Here is a 27,408-nt window from a genome sequence, read left to right as displayed (position 1 = left end):
TTATTAATATCAGAACAGATTATTAATACTTTCTCAAAGCAATGAAATAAATTAAACTTCAGTAACAAAACAAATTTTGCAGAAAGTATAAAAATGTAAACATTTGAGGAAAATGTCAGAATCTAAACAGAATCTAAAATACTGAATGTAAACACTTCTGAGGCTCAAAAAATTCTGACTGTAAACAGTTCCTGAGAATAAGAAATTTAAACTCTTTTTGAAACGTTTGTTGTTGTTGAGAAGTATAAAGCATCACGAAGCTCCGCTTCAATTTTTCGTCTGCATTCTCCATACAATCGCAGCAACTCTACTTCACTAAAGTGCTTGCGGCTCGGCATAACATATCTCGGATCAAGCGTTTTGATCAGATCACGAAATCCCTTCTTTTCCACTGTGTAAACTGGTGACATGTCTTTACAGATATGCATAGTAATGGCTTGTGTTATTTCTTTCCATCTGCATGAGGCTTTGTCATATGGAGTGCCTCTGCTAAATGATTCGGCCAAAGTTGATGTTGACGGAACACCTGATGAGGAGCGCATCTGTTGGCTTTCGTTGTATTCTTTGACATGCTTCATTTTTAGATGATAAAACAAGTAACTCATGCTAGCATGGCTAACGGTTACATTCGTGTAACACAGTTTGCAAATCACATTTGTCTGCTCTTTGTCAGCCTTTGTAAACCCGAACCACGTCCATACCACGTTTCACAACACGTTCCTCCTCCTGCTCGAGATTGGTTTGTGGGATTTCTTTATCAGCATGCATGTTTTTCTTCTTATCTACGCTTATGTGCCGCTTCTCAATCGTTCTCAGATTCAGGCGTGCTACACTTGAGGTTAACCACGCCCACTAATTTCAATTTCACGGTATAGAAAAACCCATATATAAAGATATATAAAAAGCCATATATAGAGTTCTGTTGTTGTTCCATTGTCCATATTAAGCTTAACGGCGTAGTGGATCAATTAGCCGTCAATGCTTAACAGTAATTGCTGAATCAGCATCTTTAATAACAACTGTGACATAGTACTTACATAGTACTAGTAGGGATTAGGACCCAAGTTGGGATCTTGGGACTTAAATTGCTGCTAGTTTGCTATTTGATTTAGAAATAAGAGAGAATGGGTGAGGATTCTGAAATGCTACACCAGTGATAAAACGTTTGCAACTAAAGCCAACGTGAAAAAAATAAAGATTTTTGGAGGGGTGAGGGTGTTTCTCTTTAGAATAGCCAAAAGAAACCTTTTCAAACCACAGTCTTCTACCACCATATCGGTACTTTAGAGTCAATCTCTTTAAATTATATATTATAATTTATACTAATACTGTTTACAACACTGGATATATTATGAACTTGACATTAACCCTGTACTCACCAAAGAAATTTCTACATGGTGAAAGCTTTAGCTTGAGCTGTTTTCTTTCTGTTTGATGGGTATGTGTCAGGCTTTGCTTGGTTAGCTGGCTCACTCTTTAACCCCTACTGAGTTTACTTTACTTTTCATATTGATTAAGTGACTCACTGTTTGTCAGCTTCTTATCTGAATGCTGCTGAAAACCATTACAGGAGACAACTAAAGAGCAAAGACATTCTGATTTCCAAATGCATGGATCATCTGGAACAAAGTGCATAAACTGGTTATTTTCTAATATAAAATCTGTACCATGTTAGAGTTCATTTCATGGCTGTCTCCGTTCCTTATGTTCTACAGAAGCTACAGAACACTGCTGCTGGAATGAGTGATTGTGTTACACTAAAACGTACAAACACTTTATTTGTCTTTTGTATCTTATAAAATGAATGAGTCTAAATTAGAAAATATTAATGAACTATTAAATTAACTAAATTATTTTACATTGTAAAATAAGACCTCTGATATGAAGAGCCAGATGCAGTAAAAACCTTTTAGACACAAAATCAGTTTTAAAGTCAATCTGTTTAAATGTGAACTGCACCTTTTACACTGATCAACCATGACATTAGAACCACTGACAGGTGAAATGAAAAACATCGATTATCTTGTAACAATAGAATCTGCCAAGGGGCTGGAAAGGGGTTTTTAAAGTAACAGGGTCTTTGACAGGGGACAAATTGTGATGGATCTCCAAAGCAGTAGGTATTGTTGGGTGTTTGCGGCATGGAGTGGTTAAGACAAGTGAACAGAGTGCCCAAAGCTCATTGATGTGGGTGATTGAGCTACTGTAGAACAAATTTGTTCGTTATAATCATGGTCCTAATTATAACAACTCAAAAGCCATCATTTTTACTTTAGCATTTAATAACAATTCTACTAATTTCCATGGTTGTGCTTCTATGTGTTTTACTCCTGCTAGTATGAGTAAAACTACTCAGGCTACTTCAATTTGCATATAGAATCCACAAAAGATATAATATGGATCATGCCTTCTGTTTGGAACCATTTCAGAATGTCTTAGCGTTTTTGTGTGGAAAACAAATTCACGAGTGAGCCTATTATCGGTGCTATAAGACGAGTGGCTTTAGAATAACTCCTGCAATTACTTTAGGCTTTTTCAAGTCGTTGAGAAATTCATTGGTTGTAGTTGTGGTTCTGGGGCAGATTAAGTCCTTAACGGGTCATCACTCAAAGTCCTAAATCAAAGATGATGCTTAAAAGCTCCTGGGAATAAGATATAAAATGTATAGAGAAAAAAAAGAATTTGCCATTAAATAAGCATTAATAAGAAATATAAAATATGTACCATAAACATGATTAACTTCAATTTAACTATAACTAAAAGCTACAGAAGTAGTTTTAAACTTCCCTATTCCAACTATTTGACAGATCAGTGGAGCACAGCACAGGAATATGCAGAAGCTGCATGAATATAAAACCTGGCATAATGAAACGGAAGAACTTCGCATGAACATGCTTCATCGAGAGGCTTATTAAAGCTTTTAGGGCGGTGGCAGTGAGTCCCAGCAAGATCAGATCAATCTCCCCATTTATCTTTTGTGAGAGGTTTATGACAAATGTACAAGAGCAGTGTGATGCAGTTATTACTTTCATCACATCAACTAAAACACGGGCAGAAGTAACCACCTTTTCTACACAAGTGTTTATAAAACAGTTGTAATTTTATCTAGATGTAGTTTTTGCTCATGCTCAAACACAAAGGTCATGATTAGTCACCAAAAACAAAGTCACAATAGTTTGTGCGACTTGGAGTGAAGGAGAGTTTATAGAAAGTGAAGAATTACTTTCATTAAAACTTTGCTAGCGCTGCCATCACCTCTACCAAGTATCAAGTATCAAGTGCACTGCTGCCAAACTCGAAACAAAAACAATCAGAAATTTAACAAAACAACCCAAAATGTTCTCTTTTATTGTTAAATAATCAAAACAGCAGTGCCTACCAGTAAGAAGTAACAGAAAGAAACTTGCATTAAAGTCAACACTACAGCCAAATTTTGCATTCTGTATTTTATGATACTAAATGTGTGTGTGTGAGCTGGGGTGTTGACAAAAGTTTGCTGAACCACAGTGAACCTATGAGCATATCGTTGCTGTCGGGCGGAAACCTTGTATGTCCAAATTTGGTCAATTTCATATTTTTTCACATATCGATGCTATTGGTCAGTCCCCACGTGGGTAAGTTATTAACCAATCTAAAGAGCGCAAATCTCTTAACTCCATTGGACACTTCAACTGTCTGGGAAATCTCGTAACTCCACCTCTTCACTCCGCGGGAGAGCTGCGCGGCATATTTCTCCTCAAGATTAAGAGTCGCAACGAATCAACACGTCTTAAAGTGATATCTAAAGTGATTTTCGTGGGGCTCAAAGAAAAAAATCTTGACCCCCACTAGTTCTGGTGCTCGTCTGAGGACAGGAATTTAGCGCAAGACAATCCACTGCAACGCGGACTAAACCCTGTGCATTGCAGATAAGATAAGATTGTACCTTACAATGTCAAGGCAAACCGTTATGTTCAACCGTCATGCTCATCACTTTAAGCAAGCTGGCTGGCTTTTTGCCTCGTTATTATACGTAAACATGCCGTATAACGTAGTGAAAAACGATAATTTGAACTTTATTAATTTTATTTTTTGGGTGAACTATCCCTTTAACAATGATTTTATCTATGTTTATCTGTGTTATTGATGTATTTTAAATATCTATTTATTACTGCTTATTATACATGTTCATTGATGCTTTAAAATGTTTTTTTATAATATAATATTTGAATTAAATTGAATGTTTTGGATACCACTATTAAATTATTGTTTTTATTATTATTTTACTAACTTTAAGTCAGCCTACTTCTAGACAATGCCTCTCTTGGCACTGTGCATGTAAAACACTGTTTTTTGGACACTAACAAGTGACAATAGTTAGGTTAGATACATTTGAGTAGGCCTGTTTTGTTAAAAATCGATAGCTGTAATGCTTCTGTGCAGAAAGAAACCCGTGAGCCACGAAGGTAAGTTTGCGAGCAGATTAGACTAATTTCCACCTATTAGACAGCCTAATCAGTTTATCGTGTTTTGTATTGCATCGCTTATAGCTCTTAAACCTTTAAAATAGAGTTTAGGAAGATGTATGTAACTACAGTCATTATCTTTGGTTAACTATTGAAGCCTTTTCTCTTGTCAAAAGAGAACTTTAATGAACACTGCTGGCAGCAGCGACGTCTGTGTCCGTACCGTTCTTATCAATAACAGCATAATCTCGTATCTCCCTGCTCCCAAGTCATAAAGCTTGTATCTCCGATAAAACGTGACTTTGGGAAAATGTTGTGTTAATGTTGGTACACAACAGTATATGATAGCAATATAAGGTATAATAACAACTTTAACGATACAATGTTTAATAACTAAAAAAAATACGGCATTTTTTTAATTTCCTGAAAAATAATGGTTTTGGAGATACGAGGACTCCGCCCGACAGTGACGATATGTAAACCAGTCCCTCCAGCATTTTTCAATTACGTGAATGTAGAAATTAACAAAAAAAAAATAAAAATCAAGCAAACCCAACCACGTGCATAAGTTCACAAAAAAAATCTGAGAAAAATAACTGCATGTGTGTCGTTACTGGTAGAAGTTTGCATGTAAAGGTGCAATTTCACCTATCCAAGGAGCAGTCACCTGCCTTTACAAATGGATCAGAAGCTTTATCTCCAGTAGCCATTTTGAGTAGAAGGGATTTAGTCACTTCCTTCTTTTTTCAAACCTGCTCAGACCTCCTTTCAGAAATGCTCATTCATCTGTACCCATGTTACACGAGGACATAAAGGCAAAAAAAAAAAAAAAGCAGAGACAATAAGCCTATGGGTCAATACTATACAAGTATTATATAATCCACATCAAGACTTTGTATTATTCATAAAACTCATAGTGTTATAGAATCATTATACTGTGCAAGGACATGCTACTAAAGTGCAAATCAGTCATTTGATTGAAATGCAAGCGGACTACTCAGTGAAAATTCAAAACCATAAATAAATAAAAAATTATAATCTGTGTATTGTTAAACAAAGCAGATGTGCTCCATTAATTGATAAACTGTTACACTAAGCATTAAAAAAAAAATGTATAAAACTGTGACGTTAAATAAAATACGAGTGATTAGCATAGATACAGGAACTGGTTGAATTAAAGCAGAAACAACAGTTTAAATCTAATCATGTCATTTGCCTTGGGGTTGTACTGCAGAGCTGCACCCTGCTTTAACACTCATCATCCACCTGACAGGCACAGACAACATGATATATGAGTTTTATTCAAATTGATAAAGACTTCTGAGAAACGACAATGTCTGATGTTTCATATCTGCCAATTTTGTTTTGCAACACAGTTTTAAAAAAATCGTCATGTTCAGGAAAAAGGACTCAACGTCCTCTTAGTAAAGGTGCAAAATTACTTACTATCAGGGCACTCAAAGTGGAGGCTGAATTCAAAGATATTTGGCTGGCATGTTAGGACGGGACGGTATCTTCCTACTCGGGAAGGTGCTGCTCTTATTTCTTGCAGCATAGCACATAGTATTAGAACAGGCAGAGTTAATCTGTGACAATCCAGAGCCAGGGCCAGGAAGCAGACAAGTAGGCTAATCCGATCATCTTGAGTCGACACCTATGGTTCACAATACAGAAACTGTTTCTGTTTCCCAAGCTAAACAAAAGTCCACAAACACTCAGGAAATCAGTTTTAGTAAGCTAATTAGCATAAAATTAGATCATAGTGAATGCACAGCAAACACCTTTGATCTGAAGCTAGGACTGTTAATATTTCTTGCATCTACAGCACTTATTGTTAATAAAACGAATACTGATCAGAAGCTTAATGCTTATCTATGCATAGCAAAAACATGAATTAAACCCAATGTGTTTGTCGCATTAAATGAATTTTGTCCGACGATGAAGTCAGAAAACAGACAGCAGCTTGATTGTGTAAAGGATAGTAGACAGTGGATGCTTAATAACTTCCTCCTGCTTAATTTTAACAAGACAGATGTTCTCATACAAGAACCACAAGGAGCCAGAAGTAACCTTTCAAATTACAGAGTAATAGGCCTAGAGTGAACTGGGATGTTTGGATGCTGTTACACTCTTGCAAGTCGCTCAGGTTTGCTGAATGTGGAGTGGCTGAATGCTTTGTGTCTAAGGAAGCCCTCGTGTCTCTGTCACCTTCTGGCATTCCCTTTTAGTTATGCTGTCATAGCTAGTCCTGCTGGAGCCCCTGCATGTACTTTGCACATAATGTACAGTGTCTCTAACCATCACATGATTACAAGCATGCCTAATATTCTCTCTCTCTCTCACTATATGCGCCACTCCCGAGCTCCCAGTCTTGGGAGTTCCCACTGTAACAACTTTTTTCCTGACCTGTCTGATCCATCCTGACACCCTAATCCTGGTTGGATTTTCGTCACTTGTGCCCCTTTTCCACCGATGCAGTTTGAGTGCTGGTTCGGAGCCAGAGCCTAATTTAGAACCAGTTCTTTCTTTTTCGACAGCCAAAGCACTGGTTCTGAACCAGGAAAAGTGGTTCTTAAGTAGCACCAAAACGTTGCTGGTCTAGACTTAAGAACCGCTTGTGTCAGGGGCTGTGGGCGGGGCTACTGTTAGCGCATTTGATAATGTACCTTAAGTATACTAATGTTTAATACACATTTACTTTACTGCGATATGATACATTATCAGCACACATGATAGTAGGTAGCTACATGTTAAGGCTAAATTTTTTCCTGTGCTAATGATAAAATAATGTTATGTACTTTCTCGATTACAACCTCCGTTTATACAAATTACATGGAGCTGCAGGTACATGTTGGATTTGCCGCGTTTGGATGGCAATGTAGGTTCACAAAGCCATGAGCATTAACAGTAAAGCATCATCCGCCATTGTTGATATTGTGTTTGCTGCTGCTGCACTAACGTTGCTGTGTAACGTGACGCGTATACAGTGACGTCAGACTCGGCCCCGTGATGGCTCTATAACCGATGGAAAGGCAAACTTTGAACCAGCACCAGTGCTAGCTCTGAACCAGCACCCGGTTCTTTCCGGTGGAAAAGGGGTATTGGTGGTGCACTCTGCTGGAATAGATCTGCTTGAACTGCTGTGAATAGAACCACTTGGAGACTATCACACAGTATTTAAACTGCTAGTGCGTTGGTCAGCTTCGTACTCGGGTCTTCAACAGTAAACATTTGAAGAATTTGGTAGGAAGGAATTAGTGTATAATGTATAGTGTATAATGAACTCAGAAATTACACTGAACTATTAGTTCCTCATGAGCTCTCAGTTGCACAATTCCACCTGTCTATAATCTATTGTAGAAAGGACATTATTTACTGTCCAGTGTCACCCAGATTAAGATGGGTTCCCTTCTGAGCCTGAACAAGATGGAAATAAATTTAACTGAATTTATATTGTTTACACACTGGCTACACAGAATATCAGCAGTTGCCACAGACAGAGCATGACATTTTCAAGTGGGAAACTAACTGCCTTGAAGCATGCTTACATAATAGACCAAAAAGTCCTCAGAGATTAGGGCAGTGTCAGTCTGGGACAATGGACCAGTACTAGTGCTTGTTGCACTTCGCAATTACAACCACTGGCTAAAACTGAACTCTGCTGAAGCGCAGAGGGGCAGTGAGTTTACATCCCCATAATTTTAAGTCGCTCAATTAAAACCACCAATTAGGATTTTAATGGAAAACGAATATGATGTTTGTAAACGAGGAATCATGCTTAAGAGTAATAATTGCTGAACAGCTGAATAAATTAGCATCAAACAGTTTTTTACAGAATTTGTTTCCCCAAATAGACCAACTTGTTGAGTAAGACGATATAAATAAATACAAAAACTCGAATGCTTCGCTTACATGTTCAGAAACTCGCGGTGACTAGAGATCATTCATTTTCTATGACAAAGTTGAGAAAAGTTCTACTTTATGCAAATACACTGCTTTAATCCCAAATATTTCATTTTAGTGGCAAGGAAACTGATTTGTTGTCAAGTGGAATACCAGCTTAACATCTCAATAATAAACAATGACTTTTAATAAAGACAGGTTTAAAAAAAACAAACAAAAACCCAGAACATCTTGAACCGAACTTTGAGAACCCAGTGATGGTAGAATCAGTGTGTTTACCATATAATATCCCTTAGTAATTGGATTGAAAAGACTTCATGTATACACCTCAATCGAGTTGAATGAAATTTTCCATCGGATCGAAAGGGATGGTGTAGATTTTAAATAAGCCGCTAAAATAAAAATAGTAGAAGCCGTGTAAACTCTTGAATCCGACTATTTTCGCAATGTTTTAAAAAAAATACCTTGCGCGCATGCGCTGTGGCGTAAAGGCGACTATAGGTGTTCTATGTTTGGGCTATAATTTTGTTAGGGATGTGTGTAACGCACATGTAAATGAATATCTGAATTGAATTGAATTGTATTGTTTAGATAACCTACACGACTACACGCATAGTACGTTTGGAATCTGTAACCGGATTCAATTCATTCGGATTGACGAAAATAGACGAGTGTAAACATACCCATTGACTACTCGGAACTTGCTCAATATTTCAGGAGATTTCACAGCAGGTGTTTTTTTTTTTTCTGTGCTGTTTACTCTGATGCTTCAGAGAAAGTGATTCAAGTTAGCACAAAGCCGCTCATCATCTCGCGAATCGGCTCCTTAAACGGATCACTTAGTGACTCGGATCTAACTCACAATCAGTACCATAATAGAAACTGTTTGTAGGATTAAGACTCGTGTCGTGAGAGAAATTAAATAAAAGCAGCATCATGTTTCACTCTGCTGTGGATTTTAAAGGTCAATTCAAAACACACTATCAGTCTCCTCCACCTCAGAGACCCTCATATCCAGCTCCTTCACTCCACCAGCAACTGTCCGGTTCTCAACCGTCCAATTCACAGGAAAAAACCATACAGCCATTTAACTAAAGTAAGCTTGCTAGGTAGCTAGCGTGCTAGCCAGATAAAAGCTTTTTTTTTCAATGAAAAATACAGCAACGGCTAGTAATAACTATATCTTTGTAGTAGCCGAAACATGTTCGTATTAGTAACAGGATATTAAAGTGTTATCTATCTGTATATATATAAAAAAAACAATTATTTAGAATCTATCTCCAGGCAGTTAACTCACCTGACTGTAGTGTTGAAAGGCAGGCGCGGCAGCGGTTAGCAGCAATGCTAGCTCTCAGGCTGCGAATGAACCGATTCGCTGAGTGATTCTTCGGCTCAGTGTATATCCAGGACGCCCTCTGCTAATGTATCAACAGAAACAAACGCTCAAAACCGACACAAGACAAAACCAAAACAAAATGCGATATTATCCATTCCTAAACGATTCCAGAAACTGACACTGTAGAAAAAAATGTTTAAATGTGTTAAATGACACAATAAATACGCCAGCTGAGCTAAAAACTTGCGTCGAACTGACTGGTTTAGCTGAAAGCCTTTAGTGGGGCGGCCGATAAGGGTTGCCAGATCCATGACGACAAATCACTCCACAACGATAATTAAAATAAATAAATAAATAAATAAATACACTGCTATTTATAACCTCCAGAATCATGACTGTTAATGCATAATGTTTTTTTTTATTTTATTTTATAAAGTAGCCAGATATGCTGTTTCCCCTAAATAGTGTTTACCCCAAAGGAAAGGTGTGTAAGGAATAAAACACTTTCAACAACAAAGTATTGTGATACAGCCTGAAGTAGAATTAGTGTTAGATGCCCAATGTAATATCATTTCTCTTATATCACAGCAATTTGTCAATGATTCAGTATTTTATTGATCAATGAACTTATCATACTTTTTTAAATATTATTTATTAATACAGAAAGCTTCACCACAACAGCGATTCGACATCTTCGTTAAAGAAACATACTGTAAAGATCTGTTTATTGTTATCAATACTTTTAAGCAAAAATCTTCTTTTTAAAGCTTCATTATCCCTTCATGACAGACAGCAGAGCTCATTTACTAACACTCATTTAGTTCCACATTATTAGGAAATCATTCTTACCTTTAACCATCTCTCTGTGATATATAAACACATTACATATACATATGGTGTTCATTTTGACGCTCTATTTTATTTTTCACTTTATTTCTTTATTAGTATTTTTGAATGATTTACATACATTTCTTTTATATTAAGTGTGTGTTTTTGTAATAATGTATTTGCTTTTAATTTTAAAGTTATGCTGCTCTATTTATTTTGGTGTAAAGGTCTGACAATTTATTCATTTAATGGCATGCAAACAATACATTTACTAAAGTTAAATAAAAACTCATAATTACAAGGTCTGAGGATTAATTGTATGGGGTGGGGTGAGAGGTTTTGTAATGCATGAAGCAAGCACAGAATAGGCGGTTGTGGCAACGCTGCAGCCTGTCAGGGGATACGAACGCAGCAATATTAGTGCAGTGGGACAACTTAGAGACCAGCTAGCTAATTATCCTCCAGTGCCCCCTAGTGTTCATATATAAACATTATTCAACATGATAATTTGCGTTGCTTTTATTTAAAATGTTAAATAAATACCTTTATTTCTGATTTATTTTGAATACATCAAACTTAGAGCTTATTTCAAGCTTAAGGGTTCATTAATAAGCCAGTATTAGTAAGCCATAAGAACAATGATTCTCAACCGTCGTCCTAAATCATGACCACGACAAGCTAAAGTAGTTTTATTTTGTCTTATTATTAAATAATAATAATAATAATAATAAAATTCCCCAGAAGTTCTTGTATGATGATTTAATATGTATACATGAAGAATCGGTTCATTAAAACCTTGTGCCACAGCGACATCTAGTGGTCATATATTAATATAGCCACAATTCTGATTAAACTGATTAAAACACTGTATATATATATTTTTAAGTATATAAAAATAGTAAATAATTATGTACTTAGCATAATTTACCATACACATGTTGACATGGCGAGGAACAGACTAAATATAGATACCAGCTTAATAGGAAAAGCAATGTTTACGTTATAAATGTGTGTAAACACTTATCATTGAGACATATGTATAATATTAAAGCTCCTAAAGCTTCAATGGGAAGCCTCAGGCGTCACAGAAAGCCCTGAACTGGGCAGTAGCAGGATACACTCTGCACTTTTACATTAAAAGTCCTGCCATTTTGTTGCAATGTCATTATATAGGAATAAATACAATCTGACCTGGGAGAACCGTTCAGATCACCCAGGACTAAGTTGACTATAAGAATATATAATAAACATGGGGAGCAGAATAACTGTAATTTATCTAATAATTTATAATGTTTTTTTTTTAATCCGTTCTCTCTTTTGTGCTCAAACTTACTCACTCACCAAACCGAGGTCTTCTGTCCAATCAGAGTCTTCCCCTGTCAGGAGGCTTCATCTGTAGGGTTGATGCTAAACTCATTTTTAACATTCTCATTTATACCTGTTTACTAGGGGAAAAATATATAAACCTTTTTGTTTACATACATGGCGACTTTCAGAAGAATTGATGTCGGGATACCAGCTTTCCAGTTATGGGATGGAAACGAAAACTATGGTTTGACCCAGCCAACACTAGTGTGTCGTTTGTGAAGGAGTCGAATCTTTGAATGAATCACACACCAAGCATTATTATATTTTATTATGGAATGATTAATGAAAATTTTTACTTTTATTAATTTTAATAAAGAGATATAATTGACAAACACAATGCGAATGTATTTTGTACACAATGCTCATGGCAGTTGATGAATTTTGAATCAATGCCTTGTCATTGAAAATGCCACTGAGCCTTTTGGTAGTTCAACGAGCCGACTCTTATTAGTGAACCGATTCCGGTTCCTACTTCTGTATAGAATGCCTCGTCAGTGAGTATAGTCACGTGACTATTTTCAAGGTATAGAGGTATTCTGAAAATGTAAAACAGTTGTTTTATAACAATTTTTCACGAGTTTGATATTTTAAAGATACTACATTATGCGCTTTAGTGAGGCTATTTTATGCACATAATGCACCCCTTAGCCTTATTTCCCAGGATTCCATGCTTTGTTTACAAACGTCAAATCAGTCCATGTATAATGATGCATTCGGTAGTTCTTTTGCTACAGAGTTTATGTCCGGATGCGGAAGAAGTGAGGTTGTGAGGTAATGTGGAGCTAAGCACTCTACACTATTTAATCTGTAATAAAGCTATTAACCATATACAATATAAATAAATATATAAAGTTAAAATCCCAATCTTAGGCAGCGGTGTGCGCTGTAATCAGTGTGGTCCTGGAGCATGCACTCGATTGTGGAGGTTAAAGGCATAAAATCTGGATATCGTTGTGGATACTGTAACAACTTATTGGGGAAAGTGTCCTATGGTAAGTGAATATTAAGGTGAAAATGCTTCTTTGTGAAGTTTAGTGTTCTGAAATGATCTTCTTCTTTTTCTTCTTCTTCTTCTAACCTTAACCCTTAGAGGTCGCAATCATCTGTTTCCATCTAACTCTATCCTCAGCATCCTCTACTCTCGCACTAATTACCTTCATGTCCTCATTTAACACATATATATCCTCTTTGGCCTTCCTCTTTACCTCTTACCTGGCAGCTCCATCTCCTACATCCTTCTACCAATATAACCATCTCCCTCCTCTGTACATGTCCAGACCATCTCAATCTAGCCTCTCTGTCCTTGTCCCCAAAACAGTCAACCTGAGATGTCCCTCTGATGTGCTCGTTCCTAATCCTGTCCGTCTTCATCACTCCTAAAGAGAACCTCAACATCCTCATCTCTGCTACCTCCATGCCTCATGTCTTTTCCTCACTGCTACAGCATAGAGCACAGAGCATAGCTGTCCTCACTACTGTCTTGTACACCTTTCCTTTGATTTATGCTGACACTCTTCTGTCACCCAACACTCCTGACACTTTTCTCCACCCAGTCCAATCCGTCTGTACTCGCACCTTCAGCTCTTTTCCACACTTCCTGTCACACTGGATGTTTGACCCCAAGTACTTAAACTCCTGCACATTCTTGACCTCAGCCCCTGTAACCTCACTGTCCTACTTCCCTCCCTCTCATTCATACACATATTTCTTCTTACTACAATTGAATATTATTCCTCTTCTTTCCAAAGCAGACCTCCACCATTCCAGGTGTTCCTTCACCTGCTCCCTACTCTCACTACAGCTCACAACTCCTTGAACTCCTCTGTCTGTCCTACAGCACATCTCACTGCTGTCATAGTCCTCTCATACATATCCTGAACTACTCTTAAATACTTCTCTGCCACTCCTGACATCCTCATACAGTACCATAGCTCCTCTCTCGCCACCCTGTCATACGCTTTCTCTAAATCCACAAAGACTCAGTGCAGCTCCTTCTGACCATCTCTGTACTTCTCCATTAACATTCTTAGAGCAAAAATTCCATCGGTAGTGCTCTTACTGGGAATGAAGCTGCTCACAAATATCCCCTTCCTTTCTTAGCCTTCTATCCACTACTCTTTCCCATAGCTTCATTGTGTGGCTCATCAACTTTATACCTCTGTAGTTGCTACAACTCTTCACATCACCCTTGTTCTTAAAGATGGGCACTATAACACTTCTCCTCCATTCCTCAGGCATCTTCTCACTCTCTAAAATAATGTTGAACAATCTAGATGGAAACTCCACTGTTATCTCTTCTAGACACCTCCACACCTCCACAGGTATGTCATCTGGACCAACATCCTTTCCACTCGTGATTCTCCTTAGAGCCTAACTCACCTCATCCTTTCTAAACTTTCCTATTTCTTGCTCTAAAATATTCACCTTCTCCCCCCTTCTTTCTCTCTCTTTTTCCTCATTCATCAGCTCCTCAAAATACTCTGCCATTTTTTCTGCACACTCTCCTCGCCTGACAGTACCTTTCCAATTCTATCTTTAATTACCAATTCTATCTTTAATGATCTGTTGTACATCCTTCCCATCTCTATCTCTCTGTCTTGCTAATCTGTACTTCATAAGTCCTTCTCACCTTCCGTCGTGTCTAACCTGACGTACACATCATATGCTTTCTGTTTGGCCATTGCTACGTCCCTCTTCACTCTGCACTGTGATTCCTTGTAATCTTGTCTATTTTCTTCTATCCTTTCTACGTCACACTTCTGTTTAGCTAGCCTCTTTCTCTGAATGCTGTCCTGTTCTTCCTCATTCCATCACCATGTTTCCTTATCTTCTTTTCTTCTGGAAGCTCTTCCTGACCACCCAAAGCCTGTCTCAGCTTCTGTCTGAATTCTTCACAAACATTCTTTATTTTCAACTTCCAACACTTGCTCTTCTTTTCTTTCTTTACTCTCCTCTGATCCTCCATCTGATGCTGTCTGACTACAATCTCTCCTGCCACAGTCATTAATCTTTCTTAGATTCCCTTGTCTACATAGAATGTAGTCTACCTGCGTACTCCTACCACCACTCTTGTATGTAACTCCATGTTCCTCTCTCTTCTAAAAATAAGTGTTAACTACAGCCATTTCCATCTGCTTAGAAATGTCCACCACCATCTGTCCTTCTAGGTTCCTACCTTAATACCAAATCTGCCCATCACCTCCTCATCACCTCTGTTCCTTCACCAACATGCCCGTTGAAGTCTGCTCCAAGCACTACTATCCCATCTGGGAATACTCTCCATCACCTCATCTAACTCACTCCAGAATCTCTCCTTCTCTTCTAACTCACAGCCTACTTGTGAAGCATAACCACTGATGACATTCAACATTACACCTTCAATTTCTAACTTTAAACAGATTACCCTGTCTGACACTCTTTTCATCTCTAAAACATTCCTCACAAACTCATCCTTCAGGATCACTCCTACCCTTATTTCTTTTCCTATCTACACCATAATAAAACAGTTTGTATCCCCCGCCAATACTACATACTTTGTTCCCCTTTCACCTTGTCTCCTGCACACACAGTATACCTGCCTTCCTTCTCTCCATCATGTCTGCCAGCTCTCTACCTTTCCCTGCCGTTCCTCTTCTCTCTCAGAATATGAACCCTTCTCCTTCCTCTCCTTCCTCGACCAACATTAGCCCAATTTCCACCGGTACCCTTTAGGTCGAAGGTGCTGGTGGTGGTTGTTGTTAACCCATGCCTCGACTGATCCGGTATGGAATTCACACTGATGACTCGCATGTTTAAATTTTGGCACGATTTATGCCGGATGCCCTTCCTAACGCCATCCTCTCTATTCGGGTTTAGGACGGTCACAGAAATCACCGGTTTGCATCCCCTGTTGTTAGATTAGTCTGAAATGATATTTGTGTCAATTTTCGCAGCAAGCACACCATGCTTTCCTAGCAGCTTTTGGCTCGCATAAACTTTGAGGGAACATTGTGATTTGGTTAACAAGTCAGATTGTCTTCTAAACATCCTGAGACCTCTGATGGCTATATGACAACTGGCAAGGATCAAAGGTTGCTTTCCAGTATCATTTTTGTATTTGTAATTGTGATGAATATTACACTACAACATCAATACCTTTAGTATAGTGTTCCTAATAAAGTGCTCTGTGAATGTATTATTATCATTATTATTATTATGACATTATGACATTATTATTGTCAATTATTTCATATGTCAGGCTTTACAGGGTTAAATAATGAAAATGTGCAGACTTTAAAGGTATTTCTATCCAATATAGTTTAGACTTGATTTTAAGTTGCTGTTAACTCTCAATATGAAGTCCAAAAAGCCATCATTGCCGGTGAAGCAAGGCTCATTAGGCAGAAAAATCAAAACACATTAATCAGAGTTCTAGCAGAAAATTTTATGTGTGAGAAAAAGAAGGAAGATCCTAGATTTTTTTTTAGAACAAAGACATGGCATGTTCAGTCACCTGGCCTAAGGTCCACTTAGCATGCATTTCACTTGCTGAAAGCAAAACTTAAGGCACCCCACGTACAAGAAGAAACTAAAAGACCTGACAACTTTAATTTCTAAATTCATTTTTTTTACTCTACAAGAGGTCATGTAGAACCTGGAGCCTATCCTAGGGGACACGGGACAAACCCTAGACAGGGTGCCAACACATCACAATTGAGAAATGCCATTCAGTCAATCCCAACACATCATTAGACATGGGGAAATCATGCAGGAAACCTTACGGGTGCAATACAAGTTTTCTATGACATTACTTAATGTGATTTCATTTCAACTCCAACCAACTGTAAGAGACAGTACCTCAAAAAAACAATCATTGTTATTGTCAGAGTCCAAATATTTATGAACCTGACTGCGTATTTCAGAAAACGCCAACATGTGATTGTCTTGTCTTTCTTGCAAATTGATCGATGACTTTTTTTGTAAAAAAAAACAAAATGTTTTGTAAATCATCTTGTGTCCAAAACATCAAAACTGCATTACAAATACCAGCGTTATGGTCTGTTCACTTTTTAAGACTTGGAAATTTGAAATGCAAACATTTTAGCAGTTTTCTCAGAAGAGGTTTAGCATGTAAAACGGTGCAAAACATAGCAATCTGGCAACCCTGTATGTATGTATGTATGTATGTTAGCAGACGGAAGATCTTAGATTTCAGAAGAGCGACATGGCTGCTGGTGGCTCTCTCAGTGTAGTGGAGTATTTTGGAGGTGATGATGGCCACCGGTGCGGTTACTGTAAAAATGCAACTGGTAATTTTTCACACGGTGAGTGTTCATTTATATAAAACCGCTGATTCTAGTCTTTACCTGGTATTGACATTTGAACACGCATTTCCACAGTTGTTGTTTTTTTCCCCTTCCTTTTCGGCTTCAGTGATGTGTTTCGAACAATTTTCTAAATATCATTAGAAAACAAACAGTCAGAAACAGCATTGTAGCTGCTCTTACTAACGTTTAACTTTAGAATAAAATAAATAAGGTTGTCATGGTGATTGCTCGCTAGCTGGAACAGCTGTAAGTGTGCTAGCTCGATGTAGCTAACTAGCTCCAGACAGATAAACATAGCGCCGTTCGCTTATTCAGTTAATGTTAAATAGTTGTTTTACAGAGCTGTGACTGATAAAACTATAATACCACCGTCGTTTTGTTATTGTTATTGTTACATTTACTTGCTTAAATTTCGACGTTGCTTCTATGACTTAAGCGTATTTAGTAGCTAGCTAGCTAGTGTTAGCATGGGATGAAAATGTGCATCCCTATTGACATCCACTATAAGACACCTAAGTAAAACATCAGTGCGTTATAAGACGCCCATGTAGGATTTTATCTACATTGAAATGAAGCCATCAGAGAGCCATAACAGGAAAAGTTCACAATGTGGAAAACAACATTGTTTCATGGTATTTATTTGTTAAAATGAATTATTTTAATATGTCTGTTTAAACGTATGTAGAGTAGGGTTAATGTTATGTCACCGTGTGTTCTTAGATTTATTTTAAAATCGAAAATATATGAAAATTGAAGGAAGAAATGAACAGAAGTTCTCATCTGTCATCGTCCTGTCAAGTCATCTGCGCACGCGCCACTCTTCACGTGATCTTGCCAGAACAACAAGAACGATGTTGAATGTACATCATCATAACACCGGGTCCAAACCTGCTAACCACTCTGCTGAGATGCTGACAGACAGTGCTGTGGGGATTCTGAGGCATGAAAAGCTTTCACAGCCCTCAAACAAGACAAAGAAGTCAAAATAATTTGTTGGTACACTTGTGTGTTGGACCATGAAAAACCTTAGACACGTTCACATGGCACTGTCTGCTATATGTACCTGTGTTCTGGATATTACAAGTCATCTAAACTGCAAGTAAAGTTGTTCTAGAGAAATAATCCACAGTGGCATGGCATGAGGGGCTGGTGTTAAAATTGGATGCGAGGGATAAATTGTAATATCTATCTGTCATGATCTAGCTCATCAACCAGGCTTGGTGTTGAGTAATGCATATCACAAGGCCTCATTGATGACATCATAAGAATATTGTGGGCATGTGGTAGCCTAGTGGATAAGGTGTTGGACTAACAATCGGAAGGTTATGAGTTCAATCCCTGGTCCACTAAGCTGCCCCTGTTGGGCCACTGAGCAAGTCCCTTAACACTCAATTGCTCAGTTGTATAAAAATGAGCTAATGTAAGTCGCTCTGGATAAGGGCGTCTGCTAAATGCTGTAAATGTAAATGAAATCTAATATTAGAGGACACACACAGTTAAAGGTGGACATTCCATCCAAACAGACAAAACGATTCAATATTGAAACTGACCAGGTCACAGCAGAGTCGTGTTGTCTGCATTAGTTTTTCGTCTTTTACTGTATAAAGTATCTTTTATGGGTAATTGAAGCCTACAAATTAGTAACAAGAAGGACTAGAGTTGGCAGCAGTAGAGGCATTCCCGTCAATGCCTCGGTGTAGTGTTTCATGCAGGTAATTTAACGATTGCATGCAAAGTGCGTTTTGTTTGCATGTAGTGACTCCCACAACCTTCTACAAAAGTTCATGGAAAAGTGCACAGGCAGCTGGGAGTGTGAAACGATCGACGACAGACCCCTAAATGCTCAATAACTTAATGTTACTGATTACAAGTGAACTCAAATGCATTTATTTATAGTTTATGCCTATGCTCCTATGATCGATCGGCCGTTTAAGGTTCCATTACTTTTCCAGTAATTTAAGATTCGTTTTATTTGTCTGTCATTTTGGGTTTGTTCTGGCTTGCTTTTCTAAATTTAATGCTGACCATTCTTCTAAATCATTATGTCGAGTCAAGAGTCAAGAAGCTTTTATTGTCATTTCAACCATATATACGTAGCTGTTGCAGTACATAGTGAAATGAGACGACGTTTCTCCAAGACCATGGTGCTACATAAAACAAAGACAGAGCTAAGGACTTAGTAAGTCTTAGCCACATAAAGTGCAACTGTGCAACCTGGTGCAAACAGTGCAGGACAAGACAGGCAGAAAAGGACAATACAGACAAAAAAATTAAACAGAATACAAAAAAGACAATACACAAAGGACAATAAACAGAAACAGCGCCGAACAGTGTAAATACTGTATGTTCAACAATATTTCGTGCATTAATACCAGAATGAACACAGTTTTATAGCAGCAGGTCCCTGAGATAATGTAAAGAATTGTGCAAAACAGCAAATGACTGAAATGTTAGACAGTATGTGCAAAGAGCAAAAAAGTGTGCAAAAACAGCATGTAAACAGGTGGATGGATGCAAACAGCATGTAAACAGGTTGATGGATGTATCTGGAAGTGTGTGTATTTAGTGTAGGTCTGTAAACAGGTTGATATATGTATCTGGAAGTGTGTGTATTTAGTGTAGGTCTGTAAACAGGTTGATAGATGTATCTGGAAGTGTGTGTATTTAGTGTAGGTCTGTGCAGTCCATACAGGTGATGTGCGTGTGTATGTTGTGCTCTGTACAGTTCAGTTTCAGTTATTGAGGGGTCTGATGGCTTGTGGAAAGAAACTGTTACACAGTCTGGTCGTGAGGGCCCGAATGCTTCGGTACCTTTTCCCAGACGGCAGGAGAGAGAAGTGTGTGTGAGGGGTGTGTGAGATGGGGAGAGGGAGATGTGCCTTTCTCAGCCTTCATAAAAAGTAGAGATGGTGCTGGGCTTTCTTGGAAGCTGGTGTTGAGTGACTAGGCAAAGTTCTCCTCTAGATGAACACCAAGAAATTTGGTTCTCTTGACGACCTCTACGGATGATTCGTCGATGTTCAGCGGAGAGTGGTCGCTCCGTGCTCTTCTGAAGTCAACAACCATCTCTTTAGTTTTAACATTCAGAGAAAGGTTGTTGGCTCTACACCAGGTAGTTAGATGTCGTTCTTGCTGATGACACCGACCACGGTCGTGTCATCGGCGAACTTGTTGATATAGTTCGATCTGTGCATTGCTGCACAGTCGTTAGTCAGCAAGGTGAACAGCAGTGGACTGAGCACGCAGCCCTGAGGGGCTCCAGTGTGGTGGTGCTGGAGATGCTGTTTCCGATCCGGACTGACTGAGGTCTCCCAGTCAGGAAGTCCAGGATCCAGTTGCAGAGGGAGGTGTTCAGTCCCAGCAGGCTCAGCTTCCCAATCAGGTGCTGAGGGATGATTGTATTGAATGCTGAACTAAAGTCTATGAACAGCATTCATACATAAAGTGTCTTTATTGTCCAGGTGGGTGAGGGCTAAATGAGGGGCCGTGGCAATGGCATCGTCCGTGGAGCGGTTTGGACGATTTGGAAATAGTCATCTTATGTGCCAAATCTCACGTGTGTAAAGTGATTTAATTTGCTTTAATCAGCTGAATGACCTTTTGTGTAGCTGAAAGTGCTACTGTTGATAATATTAGAGAAATCATTCACTGTGAGCTTTTAGAGAGAAGCATGGAAGTCAAAGCACTTAATCCTGCTGGATGAATAAAATAGCCATTATAATGATCATTACAACTGGTAAAGTGTCAGGTTTATTTTGGATACTGATATACAAAATATAACAGTTTTAATACTTTCTAATACATTTTCAAAAAGTGGTGAGGACGATACCTGGCTAATCATAAAGTCATAAGTAAATATTCCCAACGTCCAGCCAGTACTGTAATTTCCGGACTATTGAGCGCACATGAATATAAGCCTCACCCACTGAATTTAAAAAAAATTATTTTGAACATAAATAAGCCGCACATGTCTATAAGCCGCAGGTGCCTACAGGTACATCGAAACAAATTAAAGGAGAGAGTGACATTAGCAGAAAGCGGTTTTAACATTGAAATGGAGGATAAAAACAAAAAAGAAAGCGGAGAAACGCTAAACGCTGTTACTAGCAAAACACGGTTGTAGCTGCCTCTCTACATTACTACGATAGAAAAGAGGTGTTATTTGTGTAGTAACAGTGTTTAACTCAGGAGTTATTGACTCGGGAAACTCCAATCTGTGAATATGAGGCCAACTTGCCGCTCCTTCAATTCTCTCCAGCACTGGAAAGCTGATCCTATATACATTTTTACGGCATTTAGCAGACACCCTTTTCCAGAGTGACTTACAACTGAGCAACTGAGGGTTAAGGGCCTTGCTCAGGGGCCCAGCAGTGGCAGCTTGGTGGACCTGGGGTTCGAACTCATGACCTTCCGATCAGTAGCCCAACACCTTAACCACTGAGCTACCACATCCCCATATACCACATACCACATCTATATTAACACGGGTCCTAGTTCCTGCCTTATCATAAGCCTTTCTTCGCTTTCTTTGTTTTTATCCTCCATGTCAATGTTAAAACCGCTTTCTGTTAATGTCACACATGCGCATTGAACACTGTCTCCGCCCATATTGACAAGACCCGCCCCTTTATGCTCATTGGCCTACCTTTAACTTTACACAGGCTTTAACGGAACACAGCTTGTCACAAAAATAAATAGGCTTTAACGAAACACGGCTTGTAATAAAAAATTAGCAGTAAACAGTAGCCTACCAAGAAAGTTATTGGTCACTATTTTCCTCCTCCTGTGCACTGAAACCACTGAAGTCATCTCCTTCCGTGTCGGAGTTAACCCGTTCGGCAATTTCATTGGTCTAATGAAAGCTTCCTGCCGCCAAAAAACTGAGCACGTCACAGAATGTATATTTTTTTTTTGGAAAAAAAAATTGAAAGCGGGAAAAATCCATATATTAGCTGCGTCATTGTTTAAGCCGCAAGGTTCAAAGCGTGGGGAAAAAGTTGCGGCTTATAGTCCAGAAAATACGGTAAATTCAAATCACCATCAATTCCTATATCAATATATATTCTATATAAATATATATCTATATATTCCCTATATATTCCTGTGTATTACATTACTTTAATCATATTTTCATATACAGTGCGTGTCATCTTATCGCCTTATTATTAGTGTTCCAGCTTTTTATTTTTTTCCTGCTCTTTCCCCATTTCTGATATATATGCATGTAATTAGCAGGTTTTGTGCTCTGATATTGTTCATTCCTGGCCAGCTTGTCTGCCCAGGTCACACGGGCTCACGGCTGAAAGAAATGAAAGCTTTTTCCATAGTGATAAAGATATCACTCAAAGTGGTTAAACATGATACACTGGATTTACAAGCACAAGATCTGTCCTCAGATTTGCATGACTCTCAAACTGAAACCCGATTAAGAAATCTGCTTTAAATCAGCTACAAAAATAACCACGTTATGCCGTGCCTTTGAGATTTGCTGTCTATACCGCATGCTGTAATACAAGCTTATTACTTCATAGAATAGTGAGTATGTGTGATATGATATAAACAGGTCAAACTTTAAATGTATAAAAATAACATCTCTGAATCGGTTCTAACCAGGGCTGAAAAAAACCCCCCAAATATTTAATAGTTTCGAATCAACAAATTGGTATAAATGACCACTTGTGGCTAAATGAGTAACACACAGAATGTGGCTTTTTTTTTTTTTTTTGGTTGCTTTTTTCAATCAAATTATAATATAATTGTGTAGCAGGAACCAGACACGGAGCTCCAAAGTCAGCTAAAAAGTCAGCCCGGGTTTTGTAACCACTTATATTAGTTTATTTTTTAAAGGCAGTGTAGATTTTAACACCGTGTCATTGATGTTGAAGAGCTCTTTCATAAGGCCCAGCCTATATAATATGTTCCAGTGACTCTATATATATATATATATATTTGTCCACTTTATATTTTGTTGGATCGGTGTGCACTTCAAAGAATGTTGATTTTCATAAATGCTCGTAAAGCGAGCATTTCAACGATTTATTTATTTATTTATTTTTTTGCGCATCGTGTCATTTTGAATCATTACACTCATGTTCTTAATGGACAGCATCTTTTCCTTACCAACGTACTTTTGTAAATTTGTTCAGAGAACAAACTTTTCTTTTGCTAGTAGCCTGCATTTGGGAGTCTCATGTTTTACTTTTGGCCAAAGCAACTTTACACTAAACAGCTCATATGATTTATTGAGTTTTCTCTGACTTGAAATGACTTTGTATGAAACCATCTGCCCAATGAGTAAATATGAAGCACTTTATTTGTTTTTACATTTCTATTTAAGTCTAGCATCCATTTCAATCATTTTGTCTTTGTTAAGACTAGAAACATACTTGTTCAGAAGTACTGAAGCCGTGATGGAGCCTAAAATTATTATTATACACTGTTTAATAAGAGACCTTGTGTACTTGACAGAAAGTGTCCCTGCTGTTGTGTTAATAATATCAATGGATATCTGTGAAAATGAAATTACTCTTCTTTCATCCACTCCCCCCCCCCCCCCCACTTTTTCATCTTTTTATTTTTTTATTTTTTTTATATTTTAATTTTATTTATTCATTTCTTTTTTGAATCTTTGATGTAGGTATGTGGGCCCATTCATTGACAGTCCAGGACTACCAAGACCTCATTGACAGGGGATGGAGACGGTATGTACAAATAGTTTTCTTAAATGATCGCTTTCTTAAAATTCCGCCTGTTGGTGAATGCATCACAACGTAACCTGATTAAATGCAAAAATGATAGTCCGCATTATTTATTTAAGGAATAAAACATTGAGTAAGCTGCTATAGAAAAGTCAGTTTTTTAACGAAAGTATTTTTTTGTTATTGTTCATGTTCAGTATTTAAAATTGGTAATAAATAGACCTTCTGGGAAAACCTGAGGCGGTTTGAAGGAAGGGCAAATACAAAGAAGGGTTTTTAATACCCCACTTCCACTTACATTTACATTTTCAGCATTTAGAAGATGCTCTTATCTAGAGCGACTTACATTTTATCTCATTTTATACAACTGAGTAATTGAGTGTTGAGGGCCTTGCTCAGGGGCCCAGCAATGGCAGCCTGGTGGACATGGGAATCGAACTCACAACCTTCCAATTGGTAGTCCAGCACCTTAACCACTAAGCTACCACATCCACTTCCACAGTCATATTTCTGCAGTCTCAGGCAAGCTGCTCTGCATGGTTAAAATAAATAAATATATATATATATATATATATATATGTGTATATATATATATATATATATGTGTGTATATGTATATGTATGTATATGTTAAATGTAATTAAAAAACGTCCAATAAAATAAACTTGTATTAATCAGATTAATATTTAAAAACACTTTTTTTGCATAAACCTGTTAGTCAAGCTCAGTTCTAATCAAAACTACTAAATCTTACAAAAAAAAAAAAAAAAAGAGTTGAAAAAAAAAAAGAGTTGTATTTAATGTCACAAATGCCACAGAAAGCACACTTGCTGTGCTCAGTTGAAAACAAAATAAGGAAACCAGAAAACTGCCAGGAAAACAAAAGAATGAGTATGAATCAGTGCTACAGATCCAGCACAACTCAACACGGATAAATAACACTAACCAGCGCACTTATACAAATAAATATATTTAACAGAATCCAGACATCACCTTATTGGACCTTCATGCGTCAAGGAGACAACAAGCAAAGTCATAATTACATTGTCATGCATCATCACAGGAGCAAGACATTTTGCATGAGAAAAGGCTGTTAGTTTGGAAAAAAGAGCTCGAGTTTGCTTTTGAATACTGGAATTGCACCGTCAAGTTTAAATAGCTAATTTATTTAAATGACATATACTGTATGTGCAATGCACATTTTGTTAAACCAATTATTTTCCAGGTGAATGGTATTAATTAAAGAAATAAACATGTGGGAAAAACACTTATTAAACACAGCAAGCCTACAGGATGGTATATTGATGTATGAGATTAATGATTAGTTTTATTTTTTAACATTAGGATTTAAATGTTTTTAAACAGCTTACAGTTCCACACTCAACACCTTCTGACCAATCAGATCTGAAAATTCAGTTGCTTTTGTATAAAGCTAAAATTTGTATGTTAGAATATGTATTGGATGAAAATGAATATTTGTGCCTCATGCAGGTGATGTTTTCCCTTAAAATATAGGACATTTCTGTAACCATGCATTTATTTATTTATTTATTTTTTCTTTAAATTGCTCTTTTGTCTTTTAGAAGTGGCAAGTATGTTTACAAGCCTTTCATGAGCAAGACCTGCTGTCCACAGTACACTATCAGGTAAATGATGTTTAAATGATCACAGTTAATTAAATCTAATTCAAATATGTATACAGATATGAAGATTTACATGTAAGTAAAAAACTAAATATACTAGGTAGGAAAATTCTATTCATGTAAAATGTTTTATATACGTAATGTAGGCATATGTAAAATAAACGTTTTTTTTTCCCCTAAAATCTTTGTTAAAGGTGCCATGCCTTAAACTTTCATCCTTCAAAGACACACAAGAAGATCTTAAAGAAGATGACAAAGTTCCTGTCGAAAGGGGAGAAGCCAGCTGCCCGTGATGCTGGCTGCGATGGTGCGTTTCTGCTTCCAAGTTCTAGTTTGTTGGCCTCAGTGTTAATCTGCAGCTTCTTTACAATTCATTAGATTCTGTTCGTTCTAAAACCAACCTGGCGGATGGTTTCTGATGTTATTTTCTTGTATGGTTTCAATCTTATTTTTAGTGTGAAACTGAAACGATTTTGGTAAATGAATTCCTAATTAGAAGAGGCAAAAATTCATCAACTGTTTGAGGCGTTCTCCATTTGGAAAGTAATGTCACATGAAATCATTGTGAAAACAGAATTATTAGATTCTTCTTGTTAATTTGTGGCCAAGGAAAACTGTTACTGTGCGTTTAATTTTAAGGTCCAGTATTGTATAATTTATTGTTTTGGAACTGATGCCTTAGGTACCAGGTTTTTTTTATTAACAGCAGTTTCCTACAAGTGTAGCTTTTGTCACTCTTTGCATTACCAGAAAAAAAGTGACTTCTCAATCTTAGGTTTGTTTGACATCCCTGGCTTCCTAAAGCCTCTCATTTCGTCTCTTCAGCGGACAGCGGCTATAGCTGCTGGAGTATCCCAGACGTTTTTCTCAGGTGCGCTTCCCATGCCGTGCCATACTAGAGCAACATCTCCTCTTATCCTCATTTAGATATTTTTGCTTTATTGTGTTACATTTTTTAATTCATTGAGCTGGAAAGATGTAAAAAAAAAAAAACAAAATCAGTGGGAAGAATTTTCCCAGGGAAAATGGAAAAAGTGCAAACATTACTGAACTGGATGGAGATAAAATCACAGAGAGGTAGAGATGAATTATATTGCTTATTACTAGCCGTTTGATTATTATCTAAAGCTGACACAATATTGTAACTGTTTGCATGCACATAACATTTCATGTATCCACTGAAAAACTTTCAGCATGCTATCATACTGCATGTTTTTTCTACCAAGAAATCTCAAATCTATATCAAACTTGCAAACAATTAACTTCTTGTTTTTGACCAGAGACTGATTAATTGATCGGGGCGATTAATAACACCACTGAACCAAAAGCATTATACTTCGTCATGTTTGTTGTAGGACTAGTTCTTACAATCTCTGTACCTTTTGCATCCTGAGAATTTCTGCCTCAGCACATCTGGTGCAACCACCTTTAGACGTGGTTTGGATTGCAAGTGAAAACGTAATATTTATAGTATGACTGCTAAAGCTTCTTGATGCATCCCGAACAGCAACAAAGGACTAATTTGCTGCAGTATTGCCCTAGTCTGAGAAAACTTAATTATTGGCTAACTGTTGTGCTGAATGTTCTCCACTGCTAGGCTAACAGAATTGATAGAAGTATGATTGAAACTTTTAAATCAGATGTACTTTACTGGTACATAAGATAGAATACATAGGACATTTCTGTCTGGACCCAGATGCAGTGAATGACTGGCATACACTATCACAAATGGTGTATGAAATCAGATCACAAGTGGTCACTTGAGAACCTTTAAAAATGCCCGGTGTAAATATCTGTGTTTCAGCTATTCACTTGTGGCTGGATCACTTAAACGGAATCTTGATACTAGGTGTGAACAGGATCTTTGTTACTATGTGCCCA

The 27,408-nt window shown here is 37.6% G+C and overlaps 2 protein-coding genes across 6 annotated transcripts in view; one reads left to right on the top strand and one right to left on the bottom strand.

Annotated features, from left to right (window-relative positions):
* Positions 1-9,963, bottom strand: part of tmem63ba (transmembrane protein 63Ba) — a 33,110-nt gene extending 23,147 nt beyond the window's left edge. For 2 of the 3 annotated variants that reach the window (XM_060871920.1, XM_060871922.1), the window contains exon 1: positions 9,646-9,963. The gene's annotated coding sequence lies outside the window, so the exon portion shown is untranslated. Of the gene's footprint in view, positions 1-5,891; positions 6,038-9,645 lie in introns of those variants that run through there. The other variant, XM_060871921.1, reaches the window with a different exon arrangement.
* Positions 9,964-12,530: 2,567 nt separating this feature from the next.
* Positions 12,531-27,408, top strand: part of LOC132847038 (arginyl-tRNA--protein transferase 1) — a 78,459-nt gene continuing 63,581 nt past the window's right edge. For 2 of the 3 annotated variants that reach the window (XM_060871924.1, XM_060871925.1), the window contains exons 1-4: positions 17,057-17,183; positions 23,824-23,887; positions 25,468-25,530; positions 25,722-25,834. In XM_060871924.1, coding sequence (XP_060727907.1) covers positions 17,084-17,183; positions 23,824-23,887; positions 25,468-25,530; positions 25,722-25,834 — 340 coding nt within the window. In that variant the 5' untranslated portion in view covers positions 17,057-17,083. Of the gene's footprint in view, positions 12,652-12,750; positions 12,873-17,056; positions 17,184-23,823; positions 23,888-25,467; positions 25,531-25,721; positions 25,835-27,408 lie in introns of those variants that run through there. The other variant, XM_060871926.1, reaches the window with a different exon arrangement.

The sequence above is a fragment of the Tachysurus vachellii genome, chromosome 6, assembly GCF_030014155.1.
Source record: "Tachysurus vachellii isolate PV-2020 chromosome 6, HZAU_Pvac_v1, whole genome shotgun sequence".
NCBI classification, from domain to species: Eukaryota; Metazoa; Chordata; class Actinopteri; order Siluriformes; family Bagridae; genus Tachysurus; species Tachysurus vachellii.
The sequence above is the reverse complement of the archived record's forward strand: the minus strand, read 5'-3'. Positions and strand labels throughout refer to the sequence as shown.